The 25,929-nt window shown below is 42.3% G+C and overlaps 1 protein-coding gene across 4 annotated transcripts in view; it reads right to left on the reverse strand.

Annotated features, from left to right (window-relative positions):
* pard3bb (par-3 family cell polarity regulator beta b) overlaps positions 1 to 25,929 on the reverse strand; it is a 198,518-nt gene that overhangs the window by 69,909 nt on the left and 102,680 nt on the right. For all 4 annotated transcript variants that reach the window (XM_035174412.2, XM_035174410.2, XM_035174411.2 and 1 more), the window contains exons 18-20: positions 24,637 to 24,681; positions 11,910 to 12,125; positions 8,864 to 9,086 (exon numbers count right to left, since the gene is read on the reverse strand). In XM_035174412.2, the coding sequence (XP_035030303.2) occupies positions 8,864 to 9,086; positions 11,910 to 12,125; positions 24,637 to 24,681 (484 nt within the window). The remainder of the gene's footprint in view (positions 1 to 8,863; positions 9,087 to 11,909; positions 12,126 to 24,636; positions 24,682 to 25,929) is intronic.

The raw sequence follows: 25,929 nt of genomic DNA on the forward strand, positions 1-25,929 counted from the left end.
AAAGGAATAATCAAATACTGAGTAAAAAAAGGTCCTTTCTGCTGCCACTGCTGTCAGAGCGAGGACAGAAGGTGTCAGAGACAAAACACATCTGAGACGATTCAGCATGAGGACATGCACGCACAGGTAAATACACACAAACAAAATAAAATACAATATATAACCAACTGAAAAGTAATTTGTAACATGTGCATGAGGATGATGTTGATAATGTGAACTTTAAAACTGTAACTTTAACAACACATCATAGACTCACAAACACACACACACAGAGAAGATGATCTTTTTCTTAATCACAAGATTATCATTTGAGCATCATTTCACAAGAACAGTGGATTAGCAGCCAGTTAGAATGAATACATTACCTCATTAGTGGGAAAAGAATGACGAGACATGAATATTCATGATCTAACACCACAATCTGTATGGAAAGTGTATGGCTCACTCATTTGCATGTGAGAAAGATGTGTCTACAAACATGTGCACAGATTCTTTTAAGACCTCAATCTGTGTAGGAAAAGGTCGGATGAAAAAGTTGTTGAGTTACCAAATAGTTAGAAGTAAACAATATGTACAGCCTCAATATCTGCTGTAAAAAGTAAAACATCTTTTCTTATTGGCTATAAAACACAGACTGAGAGTGAGAGGACTCACATTTCCAGCTAATCTCCTTGGATATATTTTTGAATATCAGCTCCATTAGAACAGATCAAGCAGCAGCAGGTACAGTAGAACACTCCATCAATGTCAACACTGTCCATATGTCACATCTTTCAGAAACTTCCACTTCCCGTGCCATGGCCGCAGATGGTCAGAGAGACTGTTTGAGCCTGACTGCTGTGTCTCTTTGGTTTAGTTGTAGCTCAGTTTCTTCCAGATACAGATTCCTATGCCTGGACTTTGCCAACATCGAATACAGGTCCAATACCGTTGCATATAAAAATACAGCAACTGATATAATTAAAAGGTGTATGCTACTAATGATGTATGGAAGTGGTGATTGCTTCATTGTTGTGTGACCTGGTTCAGGTTTAACCCTTTGAAGAACAAATATCGGAAAATTAATGTCAAAAATCATCTTATTATTTAGTTTGACGGTCATGACTAAAAAAAACTTGTATGACGCCGCTTTTCCATCAGGAGATAGTGGTTTTCTTTTAGTTTTTTCATTTTACATTTGAGCTAGCACTGGCTGACGCTGCACTACCGGAAAACACTTCTTCTTCTGCGCTCTAAAAACAGTACCTGTCAGTGGCAGTACGGCACAACTGCTGTTATGGAGCAGTAAAGAAGAAGAAGTTATCTTCGGGGGAAAGGAATTTCCAGTTTCATCTGCGTGAACCTAAAATGCTTTTAAGACATGGTATCGGATCTGCAAGATTTGCATACTACACAATGCCCGACCCCGGCAGTCTCCATATAACCTCTTGTAACAACAACCACCCCCCAACACACACACAGAGTGCATTAATATTTACACATACAGGCTGTTTTGGAACGATGAACATTGAGCAGGGGGCTGTTTCACACTTGTGCCTCTGAATGGTCCATAAGGTGAAAGCCAACTGACAAATGAGGGGAAAACGAGCGCAAACATCTGTGACTCTCACTTCACCCATTCTTCCTATTCTTCGGCTTTTCTCTCACTCCGCCCCCTCTGCCACTCCTTACACACGCCTCCTTTTGCTGTCATTGGCAAACGGATCCCAGAGGGAATGGGTGATTGACAAGTGAGCGACGATAAGGAGCACACACACACACACACAAACACACACAAACACACACACACAGAAATATATCAGAAGATGGACACTGTATAGAGACACACACATTCACAGCTGAGAGTTCACTGGTGCGTGCATACACACACACACACACACACACACAAACACACAGATGACTGGCAGGCATGACAATAGTCAGTGACACACCAATGACTTCCTGTCATGATGTTTGATTGGAAGCTGGTGTGTCATGCCCCCCCCTCCAACCAACACACACACCCCTTTCAAGCATGTGCTAATTATGAAACAATGGCAGCGATGTCTGGTCAGAACACATGGTTTTGTCCTGTATAAAGAACTTGAAACAAGAACTTGAGGAAATTCTGCGTTGCCTAACCCAAATCCCTATCCCCAAACTAAATTCCCAAATTAAATTGAAATATGTCAGACGAAGCAAAAGTCATGTTCAGAAAAAATAACAATACTACAATGCAATACATGTAATTATCCTACAGAGAACGTGTGACAACAAGAGACTGTAATTAAAGATGGATGACTGGGACCACTATCAAGAAATCAAGTCCACACAATCAAGCCAGATTCAGACGCAGCCATTTTGGGGATTTGGAGCTGGAGTCTGCACAGCAGCGATCAGGGGATGGAGCCTTGGTAGTGAGGTCCCGATGAACACACTCGACCAATCAGGAGTCAGTGTCAGCTGTCAATAATGATATCTCACCCTGTTTTTCACCACCGTTTTAAAAGCATCAATTAAGAAAATGAAAACTAAACATGCTGGAAAAATGAAAAAATATCTAAAAAAATGCCAGAAACAAATAAATTATTTGATGTGTACTTTTACTTTTATGAGGTCCATGCCCCATCCACTAACATGGAGGAGTGTCGGAGGCTTGGTTTATGACCTACACTGCAGCCAGCCATTAGGGGGCGATCAAGACCCTTTGGCTTTACTTTTGGGGAGCTGTCATTTAGTCCATCCTTTCATGCAGTCTTCGGTGTGAACAGACACATGCCCACATACAACATTTCCATCCACTTTCACGATCCTGAAACACACTCATTCTATTTGGAGATGATTTTTGATTTAATGGAGAGCTCCACCGAACAGAAAGTCTCCAGCTAATCACAGGGAGCGCAGCAACAAGTCCATTTTCTACCATCAGCCCTCTCATCCACACACACACACACACCACACACACACACACACACACACACACACACACACACACACACACACACACACACACACACACACACACACACACACACAGGTACAGTCTACAGTTTGAACAGACCTGGGCTAATAGGCCTAGCATGGAACTCAACCATAATAGACCCCACAGTGGAGCTAGTCAGCCCTAATGGGCCCCACCGTCAGATGGGCTAATAGTCCCAATGATGGAGCACTTTAAGTCTAACAGAGGCACTGCATTATGACCAGGTGGAGAGTGGAGAGAGGGGAAGGAAGGGAAAAAGGGGGCAAATATGGGGGAAAGTGTGATTATAGACATCAATAAGAGGTCAAAACGAAAGAGAACAGACTTAACGTTCAAAGAGGATCGTGCTCTAATTGTAACAGTTCTTTTTTTGTTTTTTGGGGGGGTTTTGTGGCTGCGTCCAATTACGTTGCTCTTTGATTTTAAATTTTTGCTTGGGTAAACATACATTCTAAATAAAAGTTTCTTTTGAAAGTAGATTATGCGGTAGACAGTCAGCAAACACACACGTACACATATGAACAGATACACAAAAGCCCACACAGACACACACACCACATGGAGCAGGACAAGATGGAGGTGGGTACAGCAGTGCATGATTACGACCAGGCAGGCAACCATGCATTTATTATCATAGATTCCCATAAATTCACGCCGCTTTAACTCTGCAAATGAACAGCATGCACACTTGCATATATACATCCAGCAGCAGTCACATAAACATGATGCACTGGCAACAGCAGCGTCTGTCCCTCTCTGGGTCTGGTAGACCTCGTCCTCTCCCAATCGCACCTAATAGATTTACATATATTCATTTGAACAGTCTCTCGCTTTCAATAACACACACAAACACAGAGACACACACACACACACACACACACACACACACACACACACACACACACACACACACACAGGCGACATTACCACATAAGATCCAAACTCTCAACCCATGGCAATTATGTTTGTTGACCAATGAGTTATGATTGTAGGTGTGTGTGTTTGTGTGCGTGTGTGTCTGTGCAATATGAATGTTCCGAGGCAAAGGGTTGCCAGATTTGTTTCAATATCAGGCATATCTGTTTGAATAAGAAGGAAGAAAGATATATAGATCAGAGAAGAACAAAGGGTCACACAACTGACATCAATTTGCAGAGAATACATGGAGACACACACACACACACACACAGACACACATACACTAACACACACACATACAAAGTGTCTGAGGAATATTCACAGAAACCATGTGCCAAATAGATGACAACCATCTGACCGTGTGACCAATCGTGTTTTATCACTACATGAATATTCATAACATAGGACGACTACCACCCTACATGCACACACACACACACACACAGACACACACTTGATTGGCATAACTGACTGGCAGGTGGCAGCAGTTCACATGACACAGCCAGCTGTCCACTTTAAAGGGGCGTTTACAGCAAACATCCACAGTCTGTCTTTAATATCTGGGTTATAACAGTGTGAATTATAGTAAATTACATTCAACTTGTTCTACTCTTCTACAGCGTCTCTTCATTGAAGTGAAAAACTACATTTGAATCCAGCCTTAGATTTGGGAAACCAGCGAAAAGGTAGAATAAGCAAAGACTTAACACAATAGTATATTTAAGAGTTTTTTGTGCGAACCAACAGATGAAACAAAATTAACATTTGCTCCAGTAAAACCAGAGGCCTTAGAGGACGGTTGAGTATCCCGTAGCGTCCTCTCCTCCTGAGCATTAGGCCGATCCAAGCTGGCCTCAGATGAATGTGACAAATCAGCAGCTCGGCTTAGATTGAACTGTACTGAATAGCACCAATTTGCCTTCTCAGTCTCCCACCATTACATGCAATCAAATGCAGATAGGGAGCTGGAGCTGAAGGGAGCAGACAGAGGAAAAAATTGAAATGAGGAAAAGATCGTGGGGAGAGAGGGAGGGAGGGCGGTTACAGGAATATGACGAGAAGGACACGAAGGAGGGAAGGTTGAGATTATCACTGGGCTCTAATCAAGACCCTCTTATGGAGATGAGAGATGGGGTGCAGAGGAAAGGTCTAAATATATCCTTGGGTGTCTTATACGGTTTCTTAAGGCACTTAAGGCAATAAGTGATCGGGGAATTGGCGGTTAGATGAAAGGATGGATGGAGAGACGGGAGCGGAGAGGAAAGGCGTGGGTCGATTAAACTGGAGAATTCTTGGGTGTGCCATACGAGCTGTCCAGACCATAATCAAACAGAGTGGTGGATAGGAGGAAGAGGAATGGATGAACATAAACCGAAGGGGTTTGGTGCGACCTCACCTGAACTCTGACACTCTTAAAGCAGTGCTTATACTGGTAAGACTGAGTGATGGAGTGAAGGAGGTGAGCAAATGTATATGTAGTCTGTATATTAAGGTGGGTTATGTAGTGCCTCGGGGGGGTAAATGAAAAAAATTGATAGTGGGAAAGACGGAAGCGGAGCAAGAATGGTGGAGAACCTGAGGCGTGGAATATGTAAGGTTTTCACTTGTTGTATTGCATATTTATTATCATATCTCTTATTCATTTCCTTTTAATGTTGTTTAGCGATTATTAATACATGAATAATTTCAATGATATTTATGATAAACTCATCTTATTTTTGATAAGCATGTATAGAATATAAAAACCTTGAGATAAACAGTAAACTGCCTTGTGTCATCATTCCTCTTCACCTCAGTGATCTACCCTGCAAATGAACTACTGGACAACTACTGTCTGTGGGGTTTATACAACACTAACGAATATTCAACTCAACCATTCATTCCCTGTTACCATAACAGGCTCCACGTGTCTCTGTGAAAGAATCTGTTGTTGCGAGTGAAGAGAGGACAAAGGAGCGAGGGGGCAATTCTGCAAGTGTGTTTGTTGCTTGTTCAACGGGTGTCTGATAAACCGCTCTGTGTGTGTGTGTGTGTGTGTGTGTGTGTGTGTGTGTGTGTGTGTGTGTGTGTGTGTGTGTGTCAGCCTTGCCCTCCTGCAAACAGACAAACAAACAGAGCAGAGCAGAGGAGCAGGGAGGCAAAAATCACCTCAGGGTTTTTCAGTGGCGTTCTTAGTCTGCCGCGCGCTGCACATTAGTCATGCACAAGTCGACCCACAGGTCGGTTCATGGGCAGGTTCATGTAAACTTACTAGAACATATCACAGGTTTGGGCAAGTTGGGTCAAAAAAGAGACAAAGCAGCAGATGTGACCAAGTTTTAAATAACTTTAAGAAACGTCTTGTTGTAGATACTCTGGATTAGTTCAGGATTAGTCCACCTTTCACTTAATGACACACACACACACACTCTCTCTCTCTCTCTCTCTCTCTCCCTGATGTGTGTGTGGCCCGCACAAGCAACTTGGTTTTCCTCTTCACCTTAGGAAATAACCCAGAAAAAGAGTTAACTAATGTATGATCCGTAGCACTCAGGAATAGGTGGGCGCACATATTCCACACAATGGGGTGGATTAGTGGAATGGTCTCTCTCTCTCCTTCTCTCTCTCTAGTAGCAACAGAGTGCACTACTGTTATTACTGAAATAAACAGCACCTCTCTGGTCACCTCTGCTATTCTGAGAGACGTACATCAGGCAGCAGAGGCTACTTTTCATCTGATTTCTTAGTCCTTTTGTTTCGTGTTCTTATTATTACCTCCACCAAATTTAGGGGACTGATATCTATGAGTGTGTGTTGGGCCCTGGTGGAGGTATGGACTCTACTGAGAACCATTCTACTTCATATAAATGATGATTCATGAAAGGGAATTCAGTGAATATTTGTATTGGCTCGTGATTATCAGCTACAATTCTGCTCTGAGAAAACTAACAGTCATTTAATTTGTGTAGTTATTGGCCAACGATGTAGAACAATATACGTCTAATAATCTTATCATCAAGTGCCGCGGTCCAAATAATGGACCATGTTGGTGAGCTATGGTTGAACTATGGCTAAAGCAAATGTGTAAGACATGTCCTTAATGTCCAAATCACTAAATCACTAAATGTTGAACAGTCTGAAATCAGTTCTTCACTTCATTAAAAACAAATATTTTCTGAATAAGTGATGTTGCTGTGCAGATGATCTTCACTTAAGATGTCTGTTGTTAAGATGTGATGTCTGCTGCTAATGCAACAAAAATACTAAAGACTATATGACAATAAACCAAAGAAATCACAAAGAAATCACAAAGAAAAGGAATGAACTGTGCTATAGAGTGCACATCACTTAGATCTGAGTATCCATCTCATATCTCTTCTCTTGCATCAGCTTCTCTTTGCCGGGACGTAATTATAAACAGGCTTAAGTACAAACAGCCATTTCTCACCAGTGAACAAGAGAGACCACAAAGTTGAGGGTGAGAAAAACAAGGTGAGGAAAAGGTGAACACTTTGAAAGAGAGGACACAGACTCTATTCAATTAGGTAACATTAAAGCATATTAGTCTTATTGCCCAAACATTTCACTTTAAATAACGTGCACCCCTGAGAGATAATCACTGTGATAAAGTGTGGAATCTGGGAGCGTTTCTCTGTGTTCGGGTTCACAGGCTGCTATTGTGAGCGTATTTTGAAAAGACTGAGGCTTTATTTTGTTTTTCAATTTGCCGCGAGTAAGTGTTATTCTTCAGATCGACATCTGTGTAATGGTCATGTGAAATCCCATTTCAGAAACAGCCACAGCCAAAAGAAAAAGCAGCATATTAGCTAGGCAGTGAGGTAAAAAGGACAAATTGTTCATTGGAACACTTTGCCCTATTCACGCCTGGTGTGGACCTATGCCCCATTCACACTGCGATATAGCATTAGAGTTAATCACTTGAAAGAGTTCTGACAGATCATTTTCAGGAGCTCTTAAGGAAATTGGGGCAGCGCTCTTACAGTGGACTTTGTGTGCCTTCATATGAGAATGTGATAGGGTTTCATGAGGGGGAAAAGAGCCCAGTGTGCATGTTTAACAGTCATGTTACTTATGAAAGCAGGTTCGCATGCAAGACATGACCTCGTTTTGAGGTCAGATCATCTAACCAGGGGGTTAACCTGATTATCAGCCAGTTTAAAGATGTAGTTACCATGTTGATGTGAGGTTTATGGTATATATCATTTTTGTATGTGTGAAAACATTAAAAGAACGTGACTACGGTGGAATGCTTAATACACCAAACATTTCTGTTCATCAGTTTCACAAAAGGCCCCAGAAAACCCAGTTCACAATAGACAACTTGCTGTCTTTAGATCAGGAGTCTTGTCAGTTCATACTACACGACCCAATGGCGGAAGGGCATCAGACGCTACACGATCTTTCCCCAGGAGAGACACACCCGAGAAAACACATGCGAGATGGGGCACGGAGAATCTGTCTGATTGTCCTGCTCTTCTGGCATCCTGCTCATAAAATGACACGTAAAGCTGGAGGAGAGCTGAAACGCTTCTGTGTAGAATATAAAAGAATAGAACAAATAAGAAAACTAATCCAGCCTGACCTGAGCCCGACAGGCTTTCTGTTCGTTCTGTCCAAACCCGACCTGAGACCCAGTGAGTTTGTGTTACCTTGTCCCTCACACACATGGTTATTGCTTGATATCCCTGATTACAGACATATGAAGTGTAAAGGTCCAGGGGCTCATCACCCCTACGTACGCCTGCGTATACCACGCTGATCAGGTGGTCATTCGTCTGCGTCGCTGGCAAATCGGGCTAAAAATCCTGTAGTGGTAACTACATTGCTAGACATGACATGAATTTACCAGATAACATTGGTCATAAAAATCTCACTCACATGTACGGTTAACATAGAAAGACACAAAATTAACGCATGTCTAATTCTTTAAAATAATCCTCTCCCGCTCCCTTATCTCTCTCTGTCTCACACGCTGTTACTCACCTCAGAAGACCAAATCCTATTTTCTTGCTCTTCTTCTCCGTCTCTTCGGGCTCCTCAGCTTTCTTTTTCTCTTTTCCTTTTCCCTTGTTCTTCTCTTTCTTCTTTGTCTTGGCTTTCTTTTTCTTGTCCTTTTTGCCCTTCTCCTCTATCTGATCCCCCACTCCCTGGCGAGATGAACTGCTGGCTGGGGTGTCACGGCCTGAGCTCGGGTCCGAACCATCATCTGTGGGGGGACCGAAAGAAGAAGAAGAAGAAGACAAGAAAGATGATGATTAGAATAAAAATGGTGTTTTACAGAGTAGTATTAGTGAATGACAAGAACTTCAATTGTCTCCACTGCTGTTGTTTTGTTAGAATTTAAAAAACTAAAATAAAACCAGAGATTGAAAATGATCATGCACCTATCCATCTCTCCACTCCTCATTTCCACAGCAGATTTATTAACTTGACAGAGAATGAATTAACTCTTCAATAATAAGAAAGCAAAAATGTTCAAAGCGTAAACTGCAATGCCTCATTAGTTCCTCGACAGACTGGAGCTCTGGCCTTGAATAACAATGATGTCACGCATACACACGCACACACACACACACACACACACCACTTGTCAGATTTTATAAGATAACCAAACCAAATTAGTTACTTCAATTGAGATTTAACTTTGTGTGGATATTCACTTCACCCTTAATTACAAAGACTGTCTTCTGACAGGATAGAAATGTAATGTAATTGTGTGTGTGTGTCTCTGTGTGTGCAACATGCTTGTATTGGTCCTTGCTAATAAGCAGCTAAGAACCGAACATGACCGTGGCCACAGCTGTGACCTCTGTAAAGCTTCCATTAGAGCGTTGCATGTGTACTTTCTGAGAGGCTTTTAAACAGTTCTCAAGAAACTACTGAGGTTTGCCTGTAATATCGGAACCGCGAAGTTAGAGAAGTTTGTTCTAAGCAACATGAAAATGTATCTAGTTCAAATTAAAAGAGCCAATAACATACCACGGTCATGATTCATCATATAAAGTCAATCACAGCTATTTTCTTTATTACACCAAACTACAACAGTGTAAAACATTGGAAAATACTTATTTGTTTGAAGTACGTTACAATGTGCTGTGTTTTAATAGCTATGTCACGGGATGGAACTCACCACAAACCATTATAACATTCTGCTGTTTACGACTGCTCCCCAACACCACACTGGTGTGTGGGGAAGGGACATTACAAGTAGACAAAACAGGGAAATTAGACACTCAGAGAGCACATATCTCTTCCAAGACCCAGCAGCCCCCTCATGAAACCACGATTAAATTCACTCCATCCAGATTTTTGTTTGGTTCTGCACCAAATTTCTCAAACTCATAATTATCAGTTCTCTAAAAATGCCAGATTTTTGTCCCCATCTAGATCCATGAATTATTCTCTGAGAAATCAACGAAAAAATCCAGATCCATAATTGAATGGGTTCTTTCCTGACATCCTCACATCAAGAGTCGTAATCCATCTATAGCTGTTTTCTCAAAATCATGCTAAATAACAGATTAACAATCACAGATGAAAACATATCCTCGTGGGGGAGGTAAAAAAGAAAAAAAGAAAGAGGCACAGATTAAACAGAATTAAGGTAAAACAACATGTGAGGAAAGACAGAAGAGGATACAGATATAAACAACTTTTCACCACTATAATCCCCCCCGGTTGACATAAGACATTAAAAGCCACTGAGTCAAAGCCTCAACTGGACGCTCCTCTTGACAACTGAATTCACTGGAAACTGTGACGCACTGTATAGCTTTAGCTGGACTCACTCAGGATCCCACACAATGAATCAGCCACACATCAACCCAGATTAAACATTCACTTGTTTAAACAGCGTGTTCCCTCCCAATCACCAGTGGTGTGTCGGCACAGCAGCTGATCCACCTCTGGAAGCCTGACGGAAACTGATGAGCTTTGATATTTGACACAGAAGTGAAGATGTAATTTAGATGTAGAGAGAGAGAGAGAGAGAGAGAGACACACACAGAGGGCGAGATCTTCAGTGTGCTTTTCAGAGTCCTGCTATCTGTCAATTAACAGCAGCTCTCAAAGTGTTGAACATTCAGAAAGACGGTGACAGATGCGGCCGCCGCGTGTGCGTGGTGTTGACTTGCCCTATTAGTCCTATCCTGTGTGAGAGTAGTGATCTGAAACAGTCCGACTCATTACTCTGGTGGTGACTGATAAGAGTTTGCTGCTAATAATGCAGCTGGGAATTGAACCGCAACAACCCCTTACCCCACCCCCCCTCAATGAAACAGACTAAGCAATGGCTATTTAGCTCCCGGATAAATATTTAAAGTGAAAGCCCAACTCAACATGGAAATCACCTACTGTGATGAAACGCTGCTGCTCGGCACCATATGTGTTGATCATTTCAGGCATGACGTATAAAAACAAAGTGAGAGTAATTGGGAAACTTGTTGCATATGGAAGTAAGTCATGTAATTTTGGAAAATAATAAAAGGTCACTTTTGGATTGTCTCATCAGACTAAACACTCCAATCAGTGACGTCAAAGCATTTGGGGAAATTCCTTATTTTAGACCAGCTTCACTACAGATATTTAAACCTTTTTTAACCAGAATAAATATGTTGGAACACTTCACCCCTGTTTTAGTCTTTTTACACTGGTTAATATTATGCTTAAGAATATATTTTAAGGTTCTTTTAACTACTTAGGAGGCACTTAATGGTCTGACTCCTCAGTATATAACAGATCTTTGATCCCCATTCAACACTGCTCACACTCTGAGACCCTCGGGCAGGGGCCTTTTAACTCTTCCAGATTCTCAGCTGAAGACAGAGCTTTTGCAATAAGAGCCCAGAGGCTGTGGAACACCCTGCCTGAGGAAATACAGCAGGCTGACTTGGTAGCTTCCTTCAGATCCAATATTAAGACATTGCAACAGTGCAAAAAGTGCAACATCCAGGGTAAACTGTCTCATTTTCTCTATATAAAACAGCACACCTTCATACACGCACACCAACACGCTGTTCATCTCCCTTACCGTCGTCATCTTCAGGCGGCCCATCGTAGGATTTATCGATAGCTGCCCTGAAGCTCTCGTTGCAGCCTCTCCCCCTGACCATGTTTGGGCGAGGACGGTGGAATGGGAGGAGTTCGTTTTTCCTGTTCACCTCTGACATGGCCGTCTGGAGACTCTCCAACGAACTGGATTTCTTCAGGCCGAGGGTGGGGCCCAGTTCTACAGGACTCGCCGGAGCTGCGGTGGCAGAGGGGGGACACAGAAAGGCAGATGCATTAGTCTCCTCGTAGCTCTACTAAAATGGATATGATGGAAATACAATTAAAATGAACGAGGGACCTGAAAGGCATGTATATGGAAGGAAATGGCCAAAAGTCTGATGAGGCCATTAAATAGGTTAATTCCTGCCGTCCCTGGGTCTGATTGGGTTAAAAAGCCTGTGGAGCCGGAAAGACCTCGACATGTCTGAGCCCTGAGAGCGGAGCCAAGGACGGAAAAAAATACAGTGATGCAGTTAACTGTGCTGTTGTTGAGTTTGTGATGGATGTGAAGTCTGCTTCACTGTTACTGGTTCTCCATCCATCATCTCAAGTATACCGCGAGAGATATTACTGAGGGAGGGAGGGACGCGGCGGAGAGGATGATGAAGGGGAGAGCAATGTGTGAGGAGACGGCGGAAAGGGAGAGGGGGACTGAGGCGGAGATCAGAGATGCTGTGGAGATAAGTTGTGTAGCTTAATAATTTCCAGCGTATATAATTTCCAAGTGGGAAAAAAATTAAGCCATGTCTTGCGTTAAGCAGACTACCTTAAAGTCTTGGTATCCTGCTGCTCAAACTCGAAAGCTAATGACAGGCTGACTGCCTGAGACGGACGGGGTTTATTGTTATGTCCCTGCAGCATGTGAGGGCTGCTGAGTGTAAAACAAAAGAGCAGCAGGGAGGTAATGTATGTTTTCTGTTCGGTCTGTCACCGTGTGCCACCGGAAACAGGGAGGACACTGATGGCAGGCGAGATGGGGAGGAAAAGGGACAGGAGGAACGACGACAGGGAGACAGCAAATTAAGTTCCCTCCGAGGAATTCCACGGTGTCAGAGAGGGAGACAGAGAAAAATGGGAAGGAGGGAGGAAGGCTGGGCTCGCTGCCAACTGAAAATACTGGTAATCCTTACACACACACACACACACACACACACACACACACACACACACACACACACACACACACACACACACACATTTTGGATTCCTTGCTGGCTCTGGCTTGTCGATATGATGCCACTGTGATTCATGATAGCCAAACCTGCATCACTTTAGCTAATGATTCCCCATACACACATGACTGCTCTTTGTGTGCTTGTGTGTGTGTGTGTGTGGGGATATGAGAGGGCTGATGTGGCTTCCACATCTATTTAAAAAAACATTAACCAAACACACACAAACACATAAAGAGTAATAACACATACTGAATGTATGCACATGCATAATTTAAGGCGGCTGCTGGGGGAGGAGATGGACAAGGGCCATAACTCCCATCCATAAACACAGTACACATGGCATGCAGATGCACACTGGAGCAGTAAACATCATCAGATGATATGTGATTCCACTGCACTGGATCAACCCTGGATTGATGCTGTAGAATAAGTTTGACACAACTGGATAGATACAAGTCAACAGAATATAACTTTAAGTTCTCAGACATTTCTAGACAACATGTACTTTTCAAAACTCTTCGCACAATGATTCAGGCCAAATGAGTACGTGTTTAGGTTAAATGACAGTATTTACACGATGGTAGATGTTATGGACCAATGGGCTTGAGAAACCGTACAGACTGGCAGTGTTGCAGCGAGAGATCTTTCAACTCAATTCAGCTTGAAACAAATCAAAATTAAATTTGTTATGACATGTTAACATATGACAAAGAACTTTGGCCTCATGTTTGTTACACCACTGGTCTTCAATATGTGTGGTCCAGTATTCTGGATCACACATCGAGGTCAACAGGGTCTGCTCAGCATTTCACACACACACAGCAGCTGTCAATCAGAAGATTTTAGCCAATATGTGTGATATATTGATTATACATATGTGTGATAAGAATAACCTGGAATGACAAAAAACATGTTTGAGGAAAAAGTATCTGTGGTGTATTCAGACTTATTAGTTTGGTCCATGTCTGATCCACTAACATGGAGGTGGCGGGGTTTATGACCTATACTGCTGCCAGCCACCAGGGGGAAATTGAGTTGCTTTGGCTTCACTTTTGGGGAGCCTTAATATCGCCCATGTTTATTTACAGTTGGTGACGAGTCTGAAGTAAAATCACTTCTCAGGCCGAGTGTGGTGTGCAAAGTTATATATGTCCATTTCAATAGCTAATCCACTGCTTGAAATCTCAAAGGACCGGGGATTAGAGCTGCCAGTAACTTTTGAGCCAAGGCCACGAAAAGCATGAATAAACTCTGCATGAATCGTCCGGGATTTCTGATGTATTATTCCTTTTATTCACACTCCTGAAACTCCTCACGCCAACATGGCTGCAGTTGCCAACAACATTCTCAAAACACAAGCAGCATCAAAGTTAAAAAGGCATCTGACAATAAATTCCTAATCCAGCAAAAGACACGCCTAGATTTGTACAGATCAGTTTGGGATAATGCATTCCACATTAACCGTGAGTTGTTGTCGTCAATGCAAGGTGCAAAGACAGAGGTTCATTCTCCGCTGGGGCGATCGACTAAGTTTGAGGACAACTACAATCAGTATAATTCAGGCTGTGGCCTCTGAGTCCAAACTCATCTGATTGCAGAGGGTTTGATAGAAGGACGATATAAACAGTGGTAAAATAGCTTAGTGCTGTTTCGCTGGGTTATCAGGCAATGAATCACACACACACACACACACACACACACACACACACACACACACACACACACACGGACACACACACTGGGTGATGAGCAGGCATCCACATACCAAAACATACACACAAACACACACTTGGTCTCTTACACACAAAGCATTTTGCTGTGAGTAGCAGGATTTGTGTCATAAATGTAATTACTGCTGTCCAAGTGTAAGATGATAGAATTAAGCTGCTTTTAGAGAGAGAGGGAGAGAGAGTGTGTGCGAGAGAGAGAGAGAGAGAGAGAGAGAGAGAGAGAGCAGGGAGAGAGAGAGAGAGAGAGAGTGAAGAGATGACAAGCTAGACAACAGTAACAAAGTGGTCTGAGGGAAAGGATACGAGTGTGTGTGTGTGTGGGGGGTGGGGAAGAGAAAAACATTGGGAAGGAGTCGAACAGAAAGAGACAAACAAAGGCGAGCGAGCGTGCTGAACGAAAGAGGAGAGGAGGGACAACAAGAGAGAGAGACAGAGGGAAATACAAAATTAAAAGCCAAATGAAAACGAGAGAGCGCGCCAAGATATCCCAAGGCTATTTTGTTGGCAGGAAGGCAACGGGCTACTTTCAAAGTCAAATTTACACCAAGCAGTGGCTTAGCAGCAGAATGCGGCGACACAGACGGCACAGTCAGCAAGAGCACCAGTAAGGAGATGGAGCGACTTCATCTCTGTGGTTCTTTACATCATCGTGCACCCAAGAAAATGGTTTTTCACTAAGATGAATATTCAACTTCTCTCACAGATGAAGAAAACATGTGTTTGTTTGATAAAAAAATGGCTGATCTTCTTTTTGGCACTCTCACCTATCAAATTAATGAGCCTCAGTTGTTCTTACTTGAATATATGTCTTTATTTTAACACAGATCTGTTGTCGGAGGAAACAGAGCTTCAAGTGAAACTGCAGAATTAAAGGGAGCAGATAACAAGTCCAGGTCAGGATCGTCATTATTACTTCAGCCAAGGAAGATGTTTGTTCCCTTGTCCATACGCTTGTTTGTTGGTTTGCTTGTCAACAGGATTACACAATAAATTCTCTGTGGAAGGATGGGACATGGGCCAAGAGAGAACCCATTAAATGTTACCGTGGATCTGGACAAAGGGGAAGATCCAGGAATATTTTATTACTTTCTTGAAAAGCGAGATAAGGCATTTTTAATTTTCATCGATTTCGAGCTAGTATTACATGGATCTTGATGGAAAAAATCGTATTATACTTAAGGGATAATATCTGAGTGTGTGCAATTTGGGGTGGATCCAAATAAAAACCTTAAGTGAATTTAAATGTGTTTTTACAAGGGGCCTGTTGGCAAACTGGAAACTCACTGAAGACACAAGATGACACCTCCCGACACAAAACATAACATATTCCGATTCTCTCAACCACAAGTGAGACAGAACATTGGTCAGGCTTATTATACGTCATAGACAATATGAGAGAAGCCAGAAGATGTATTAAGTCACAAATTCCTCGACACTCACTTTCCCATCAGCGGGCGTTGCCCCGAATTTCGAACCAGAGTTGAAGAGTACATCACAACACAAATACTTCACTACCCAACCCAGCGATTATAGAAGGACGTACTGTGCTGTGTAGACAACAGCACTGTGAGGACATTCCTTTTGTGCGACCATGTCTGCAGGACATATGCTGACTTATTTTTTTAATACACAATTGTATTACACAAATTCTACCTGCAATGCCATGGCTCTTCAGTGTGAGCATGTATGTTGAATTACCTCTTCCTCAAACTGTGAATGCTCTTAACAGGAAGATGTTAGCACAACATATGTGTACTTGTTTTGTGCGTGTTACATGTGCTGTGAGATATCTCAGGCTGCAGAGGGAAGATCCATCAAGCAAGCAACATTTTCTTTTTATATAACGTGTGTGTTATGTGAGTCAATCTCCCAGACGGTGAAATGAGGTTTTGCTATCCCACAGGGCTTCATATTAATTGCATGGGCATCATAAAAACAGTAAAAACATGTGACATCATGCTCAATCTCATGTCTCAGGTCAGTATTTACTGGTTCTTTGCTTGATGCAGCGGCTGCAGCACTGAACAGCAACAATTTAAAAAGGAAATACTGAGAGATGATAACGCCGATGTAGCATGATGGACTGGTCTCCCCAGAAACCACCACATTCAAGTATAATGGACCAGAACTGACTCCAGACATCTGTCATTTCAATGTTTTTTCTCTTCATTTGCTATCCCCATTTGTGAGTTGTGTAACGGTTTTGACATAACATCCAACACCCGAACAGACACACAAAATCACATGACTACAATTCATCTTTTTGTCAAACCCCGTTACATTTACCTTAAGTGTATTAAGTCAGAAAACACAAGTTCAGAAGTATCTGTGAAAAGTCAAATCAGACTCAATGACCGAACAATCAATACTGCTGACTTGCATGTGTCCTTTTATCTGCAAACTGAGGATCAATGACATCCTACTTCTCCAACTCAGTGGTTAACAGCAATTAAGTGTACTTCTATTATTTTGTGGTCAGTAATGTAGCATTCATTTCTGATGTATCACAGAGAAGAGCAACATGTAATCCCAGATCAAGATTAAATCCATAAGATGTATCTCTGTTGTATAAAACCAAGAACGTTCACTCTTCAACGCACACACAAAACTCTGCGGGAATGTACTGGTTGTGTCCAGGACACAAGACAAATGGTCGCCCTCTCTTTGTGCTGCACTCTCACGAGCATCATTCGATGTACAGTGCGGCAAATGTCAGTGATCGGTGCGCAGAGGCTGATTGAGATGAAGAGCTGCACCAGCAAGAAACGACAGCGCTGACCATCTCCTGATTACTGCTCACCTTTATTGGCTTACTGGAGGAGATGGAGGGGGGTGGGGGGTCAAAGGCCATTAAATATACAGCGAGGCAGCCAAGAGGATGCACACAGAGAGAGAGACAGCCAGTGTGTGCTAAACAGAGATGACAGGCAGAAAACCACACACACACACACAAGGAAAAAAGGTGTTTAAGATCGAGCACCTGCTCACATTAACACACAAAGCAGAGATTGCTTAGTTCAGCTGTTTGAATCCTGCGTCTAAGAACAGTTGTAAAGAGCTAATGCGTGGTGGCATTGGGGAGCGTTTAAACACACACACACACACACACACACACACACACACACACACACACACACACTCAGAGATGTGCTGCTCTCCTTGTGACAAATTAATCCATCAATCCACATCAGCCTAACAAGGTGGCTTTCAGGTTAATTCCACAGCAAAGTCTGCCAGAGCCACAGAGACAAGGAAACAATGAAAAGCTGAGAAATCCCATAAAAACAAAAAATTGATAACGAGAGAAAGAGGGAGATGAAGAGAGAAATGAGGAGGAAATCACAGGGAGGAGACAGAAGGGGACAGAGAGAGATGTGGCCCTCTAAAGACGCGGTTTTGGCAGAGCTTGTCAGTGTGTGACTGTTGTCAAAGTCAAAGTTCCACCAGGGAGAGATTCAGACAATGGACTGCGCCAGTCTCCCTCAGCATCGTACTGGCCCCCTGATGTACACACACACTGACACACACACACACACACACACACTGACACACATTTATGTTCTAAGCTCCTCTGCCTGTTTGTCTCTAAGCCTGAATGGCGTTGGCAAGAAAGAGAGTGAAAGAGAGACAGAGACAGCAAAGCGAGAGCTGGTCGGGGATAGAGGGACAAACATTAGGCAATAAAAAGACATTAAACTATCATAAAAGTATAAAAAAAGGATTTGACGATTGAGTATTTTTTACTTGGATGTGTTTGAAGCGTGTCCTCACAAGTACAGACAGATGGCAATAATTCCACAAAAAAAAAGACCCTCTGTCGCTCACATTTTTCTAAAAGTGCAAAACCGAGGGCATTGATCCACATACAGTTCTCCTTAGGAACACACACACACACAGATCATCATCTCCTTTAGATATTCATTGATCACCATTTATTTTCACTAGGAAACATCTCCTCTGCACTGATTGTAAGACACACACACACACACACACACACACACACACACACACTGAGAGATCCCGGCTGTCCCCATCACCAAAGGAAATCGTGGTGAAGGAAACACAGCTGCAACCATTCATTTTACGTCCTGTCAGCAGTTTATGAACGCGTGTGTGCGAGAGTGTGTGTGTGTTTGACTGTACTGTCCTATTTCACACGAGTCTACACTTGAGAAACACACACACACACAGATATATTCTGTTCCTGCTTTATTTCTTCCCCCGTGACGCTGTTCACGCAGCGAGCGTTTCATTGTGACATTGATGATTTCTACCAGGAATTTAATTTGAAGCAACCCTTTCTGTCACAGCCTTTCACATTTCCCCTTCCACAGATGATTTGATTTATTATTGGAACGATCGGGCTCCTCTTTCTCTGCGCCACCGCAGAAACGTGAGGTTCGTCTGACCACAGACACACACACACACACACCCACACACACACAAGTCGTGTTTATTTGATCTCCTATTTCCATCACTTTGCATCTCAAGATTCTGAAAATGTATAATGCAATATGACATCTTGTAAGGCTCATTTTTTCCACAAGACGATGGGAGACTTTCCATTACCATAACATTATCCTAACGGTAATAGTTTCGCGTGTGTGTAGCTGTGGTACAGTTGCCCAGTGGGTTTTTTTGGGGTGTGGAGAAAAAAAAAAAGACCGTTGCTGGAAGTGAAAAACAGTCTTCCCAGAAGTCATTGTCTTTAAAACTGCTCACTTCCCAAGACCCAACCCCGCACTCGCCTCTCTCTCACAGGAATCCATGCAGCTGTCTGACGTCCCAGCGCAGGGTTGTTGGAAGCATTTTTGGTTATAAAAAATACATTAGAGCGAAGGAAAAACCGGTTGGCAGCAAAAAGGTCATTCTTGCCAGGCACACACTCTCTTTAACAACTCTCTGGGCTACGTGGCTTTATAAAACAGGAGACACATTGTCGAGCAACAGGTACAGGGAATGTATAAACAGGCTTTAGTGATAAAACAACCCCAAAAAAAAAAAAAAAGATTGGAAATCAACCGAGGTAAAAGAGATGAGCCCTTAAAGGCTTTGCTGGACATTCAACAGGCATATTTCTACAAGGTTTGAAATCAGATTAAAGAGACTTTCACGTATCATTTTATTCCAGATTCACTGATAACAGAACACTTAATGAAACCAAATACCAGAACTCACTCCAAATGCCTTTTTGTCTACTTTGATTTCAGTCAATAAAAAATAGAATTACAGGACAGGTTAAAACATATTAACTGTTCTGCAGCAAATGTCCTAGATAGTGGAAAATAAAACAACTGGCTGAACAGTCTCCTTATGAAAACCACATTTAAAAATTCACTAGACCTGAAAATTAGCTAATTACTATCTAATCTTGTGGCCCTATAGAGACAATCGAGACTTTAAACCTCCAGGTCCCTCTAACATGTTCCGTGACGTCCCAAATTATAAGCTCGGTTTCTCAAACTGACTTTATGAGATTCAATAAACTTTGTGCTCTGCAGGTGCTGGAACCAAACAGAAAGTCGAATAATTTTTACACCTGAAGGCAGCTGATAAATATTCAAGATCTGTCTGTTTTAAAGGCTCCCGACAGAAGAAAAAAAAAGGGCCACACACATTTTGACACTGTTGATAAAACCTGACAATCAGAAGTATTTTCGGAGTATGTTCCCAATGTCAAAGATGCTATAGGGTAGTGTTTAGGCTGTGTGCTGCAGAAGATGAAAAGGAAGGGGCAGCCAGTTGTAAATGTAACTGACTTTTTTTTTACAAAGCTTCATACAACGAAGGAAAGAAATGTAAAAAACAGGAGTAAAGAATTAGCTCAATAAACTTGGAAAAGCAGCAAAACGTTGTCTGATGGAGAAACTATCAATCAGTGCCTGTTGGACTCTGACAATAAGCAGGCTGGAGACGACTCTCCACAACAGAAACTACAGACATGTCTCCTCCTTGGCTCGGGAGCTACGACGTGCGTGACACAGCCCAGCTACTGATTTAATAAAAGGGAAAAAGCAAAGTCTTTGAAAGTGCGGACGAACTGGCTTCCTTGAAATCAACAAACGGGCCAACAACTGGTAACGATTTATTTGTGGATGTAAATACGTGCCTGCAGTAGTTTGGATTGCAGTGGGAAAAAGACGGTTGGCGTTATGACTCCCGGCTGTTCTGATTTAACAGAGAAAAATGCCTTTTCAAGATGAAGTGACTGAGATTAACACAGAGCAGAAACTAATTATTTTGTATTGTTTATCAGGAGGTGCAAAGAAAGTGGCTATTGGAAATAAAACATGTGGTTGATGTTGTTACTACAGTTGTAAAACTTCATTAGGACAGCAGCGTTAAATCACAGGCAATTTGTTGGAGGAGACTGAAGGAGCTGATGTGGGTTCACTACACAGCTGTCAGATGTCTCCGACTGGGCTTTAAAACAGTGTGTGGCCTGAAATCAGAGATTCAGGAGTTGTGTTAGATGAGAGGGAGAACATCCCTGAACCAAGCAGTGCAGACTAGTTGGGTGATTTGGCATAAGCCACTGCTGTAACTGCTCTCATGAACGAACTGAATACCGAACAGCGAGGAGAGAGTCTCTTTGTACATGAGATACACAGTCGAGTCAAGGCCCTTCATGAAGAGGCAGCAGCTGCGTCTCTCTTGACGAGTGGAACACATACACCTTTCCACTCCAAAGGAAAAAGACTCCATCTGCTGATCAACTTAACAGATACGCTCCCGTGTTGAAGCCGTCGCATGATGAGTTTTCCAGGCGATTTGAACACTTTGAAGCAGAGGAATCGAAAAAAAAGCTCCCAATCTCCTTTTACATGCAATGTCGACAGTGTCCCCAGTGTACAACTTGATGTGCAGCTCATAGACTTGTGGTCTGATGCACTGCAGGTACAGCACTTCATGTCAGTGCCATTACTGACATTTCAATCATCTGTTAAAGAGTTGAACTTCCCAGACACGGAGGTTCTGGCTCAGAGGATGCTGGTTCTCTTAGGATCAACGCACCGTAAATATGTGAGCAGACATTCAGAATGATGAAATTCAAGAAGTCAAGATACAGATCCTCTTTCCGTAATAATCCTCTGTCAGAAACTACAGGAACTGCAGCAGCCCTCTCTGGAGTGCAAACCTCCGCTAAGGCCAGACAATCCCACACAGGTCAGTCAGATCCAGATTATTATCTGCATGTGCCCCAAAAACTCAATGTGCTTAAAATGAAAAACTGAAATAAGAAAGATCATACCTGGTGAGATACGTAAAAGACAAGATAAAAACCTAAATAAGATGATGATAAAAACATAATTAAAAGAAATAAAATAAGCAGGCATTAGAAAAAGTATACGTTTAATAATAATGATTTAAAATAATAGTGATATGAAAGATATGTTTTGAGTCTGGATTTAAAGTTACAGCAGACCTTAGTTCAAACAGTAGAGACTTCCAGAGAGTAGGATCATAATGACTGAAGGCCCCATACGCTGGAATATAATTTATTCTGGGTATAGTAAGGAGACCTTTGCTTGATGATCTAAGGCACTTGTCAGGTATGTATTCAGTGAGCATGTCAGAGATGTAGGGGGGGAGCTCAGCCATTAACAGATTTAAAAACCAGAAGAAGTATTTTAAAGTCAGTTCGTTGTCTAACTGGGAAACAGTGAAGACAAGATAACATAGGAGTGATGTGTTCAGACCTTTTGGTTTTAGTTCATATCCTGTCTGCAGTGTTCTGTATAAACTGGAGTTTATGCATTACCTGTTTTGTAATCACCACTTCATAGCAGAGGGGGGAGAAGAAAACGTGAACTCAGAGCCTTATGGGAGAACTGCCTCATATTCATTCATACTGGTCCTTAACTGCCTGCAGACGTCTTCACCAAAAATGAAGTGAAAATATTTTACTTCTGAGAGCAGCATGAAAGTGAGAAGTGCAAAGTCTGCACACTGACTAACAATTGCTTGAATTGAATATTCAAGGGGATATGTACTGATGGTTCCAAGTTCCATGTATTATTTACTGAGCAATTGACAAAAATGTGGAAAAATGCAATACTACCATTGCAATGTCACGGCAGTAATCCTGCTGACCAAGAACCAAACAGACACTTCATTATTTGTAAAATTAGTTTAACCCCCAGCAACAATCTGGGGCTCTCATATGACCTACTCCTGTTTTCAAAGAGGGGAGAAGTTATGTTTATTCCTTTCCTATGACATTATATTGTCTTGCTTGCTTCCTTAAGAGTGTTTATGGTCCTAGTAGATAAAAGTCAATTCCACTATCGTGCATACAAGGCAACAAAGAACGTGGAACAAGGATGGACTAGACAACAAGAATAAATTGACAGGCAGACATAGAGTGGACAGACATAAAGTGCTCTTACATCCAAGCAACTATAAATGAAACGTAGGAGACTTCAAGGAAAAGTGGAAATGAACAAGTTTAATATAAAACTTTCTCCACGTTTCCTTGCACTAGTGCTTTTCCCTTTTAGATGAGTGTGTCTTCTCTCATTTGATCTTTTCTCTCCTGGCTTTAAAAACAAGCTTGTCTCTGCATATCTGTAAGAAGTGGTCATAGTCTGGCCCTTCTCGATTCTCTCCACACATCTCACTTTCATCTGCACTTCAGACAAATGGAGGGGAGGTTTCTATTGAGGCAGAGGAGCCGAGTGTACATAGGAGGCAGAGGAGGCAGGATGCAAGAGGAACAAGTCAAGTGGTATGCAAATGGAGGTGGAGAGAGGGATGAGGGAAGGAGGGGAACGTGGCAGTCACTTCAGACACTGTGATGAACTCGTGGAGTGAAGCAGCAGCAGTTGTTTTGATTACATAACAGAAATAATTAAGGAAATGGGAAAGAAGACAGAGAACTCTTTGTATCTATAATAAACCAGAATAATGCGTTGCGTCTGTATATGCTGCATCCGCTCTTTCTTTGTTTACACATTTCTCTTGTGTTATTGTAGTGGAAAATCAGAAGTCAGTAGGGCCACTCACCATTGGTGCAGTTCATTCTGATTTGAAATCGTGCGCAAACATAAACACGTATAATATAGACGTCATCTCTTGTCATCTTCACGTTCAACCACTTTGTTCAGATCAGTTTTTAAAGCTAAAAAGTCTGGACCAAGGTCTCATATTTTATTTTTGGTTTGCAATTTAGAGAGCGCTGTTAGCATCACCTACACTGGTTGCGTCTACCCTGACATTGATTGGGTTGTAGACAGCGTGCCTGTCGTCAGCATGTTGTTAATTTGACGGGTAGAAGTCTTTGCGTTTGAATGTACCTCTCTGCATTTTTATGCATTCTTCCTCAGACCAAATTACAGTTAAATATCTCCTCCTCCTTTTTGCGTCTCTTCCGCTTCCTCTTCTTTTTCTTCTTCTATTATTTAATGCTGTCACGATTGGTCCAACAGTCAGAATTATCCAAAAAAAGGGATTTCACTTTGCAAACAAACCAAACCGTGGTTCAGTTTGATCGGGACCGAGACCGTCTCTTTGGGTCGGACTCGGTTCAGGACCATGCTCCGAGGCATCTTTCACACCAGTTCTTTTAGTTTGGACTGAACTGAAACATCAGAGGATCCCAACCAAACAAAGAAGGAGTGAAAGCGCCCTGATTTTTCTTTTTGCAATTCTCTGCTCTGTTTGCTCGCATCCATCTGTCAATCTTCTTTTGATAATCAAGCAGCAATTCATTAAAATGTGTGTGACTGTGTTTCCATGTGTGTCTCTGTGTCATTTCAGTTTGATTATGTGCAGGTGCAGAGGGTAAATATGTTTGACTCACCTGCAGTGTTTCCGACCAGCGATCCTACGTTGCTCTCATCTGCCACTGAAACAAAAGGAACACGTTAAAATGGACATATATGGACATGCAGACACTTTCCATTGCTGTTTGAAATACTCTCTTCTTCTGGCCTTCTACATTTTCCATTTCTTGCCAGCGGTGCAAGTGTACAAAGTGTTTACCCCCCGAAAAAACTTTTTTAATCTCATTGCAATTCTCCCTCCTACCTCCCTCTGTCTCCATCATTCTCTCATTCTCCAACACACTATCATTCTTTCTGTCTCACTTTACAAGATGCCACAGGAGCTGCTCTTTTTCCCTGTGATGGTAAAGTCAGCTTCACTGCTACTGAAGTCATTTCCCTTCCTCCCTTCTCCCTCACTTCATTTGTCATTCACCCTCCCTCCTCTCGCTGACTCGTCCCATTTCTCTTTTTCTCCTCAGTATGTCCCTTTTACCTCCCGCCCTTTACACTCATGTCTGTCCTTCCACATTTTCACTTTTACTTTAGTTACACTCATCCCATCCAGATGCGTTCTTCTCCCTCTTTACCTCCTTTACTCCTTGTAAGTCTCCCCATTCCTCCTTTTGTTTTCACTCGCTCCTAAAACCACAAAGACACCCAGTGCCAAGAAGGAACACATTGACTGGTAGCACTTTGCCAAATGCGCACACACACACACACACACACACACACACACACACACACACACACACACACACACACACACACACACACACACACACACACACACACACACACACACACACACACACACACACACACACACACACACACACACACACACACACACAGACCACAAAAACCAAGCAGTAACATGGCTTCTCCCTGCAAATACTTTTTCTAATGTAAACCAAGCCTAAAGTGTAATTCAAGTCATGTGTGTGTGTGTCTGATGGCATGAGTCTGTGGTGAATCCATATAACTGCTTCAGCAGCCCATTAGTTTGTGTGCACGTGTGCCGACTTCAGCAGATCTGTAGAAGCAGCATGTGTGATGCACACAGAGGCATCTCAGAACACACAGGGATGTCATTCAAATTAAAATCAAGATATGTATTTGATGTAGTAAAAAAACATGTAGTTCTTCTAACTGTGTACTGTCATAGGATGAACCTGAGGGAGAACCAGGGAGAACCAGGGCAGAGAGTTCATAATTTGGAACCGATCCTATTATCTTATTTTAATTATTTGTATTGTTTAATTGGGCTGTGGTGGAAAATGAAATCAGGACGGATTTTAAAAAATAATAATTATGTAACCGACCCACAA

This window comes from Hippoglossus stenolepis, chromosome 13, assembly GCF_022539355.2.
Source record: "Hippoglossus stenolepis isolate QCI-W04-F060 chromosome 13, HSTE1.2, whole genome shotgun sequence".
NCBI lineage: Eukaryota > Metazoa > Chordata > Actinopteri > Pleuronectiformes > Pleuronectidae > Hippoglossus > Hippoglossus stenolepis.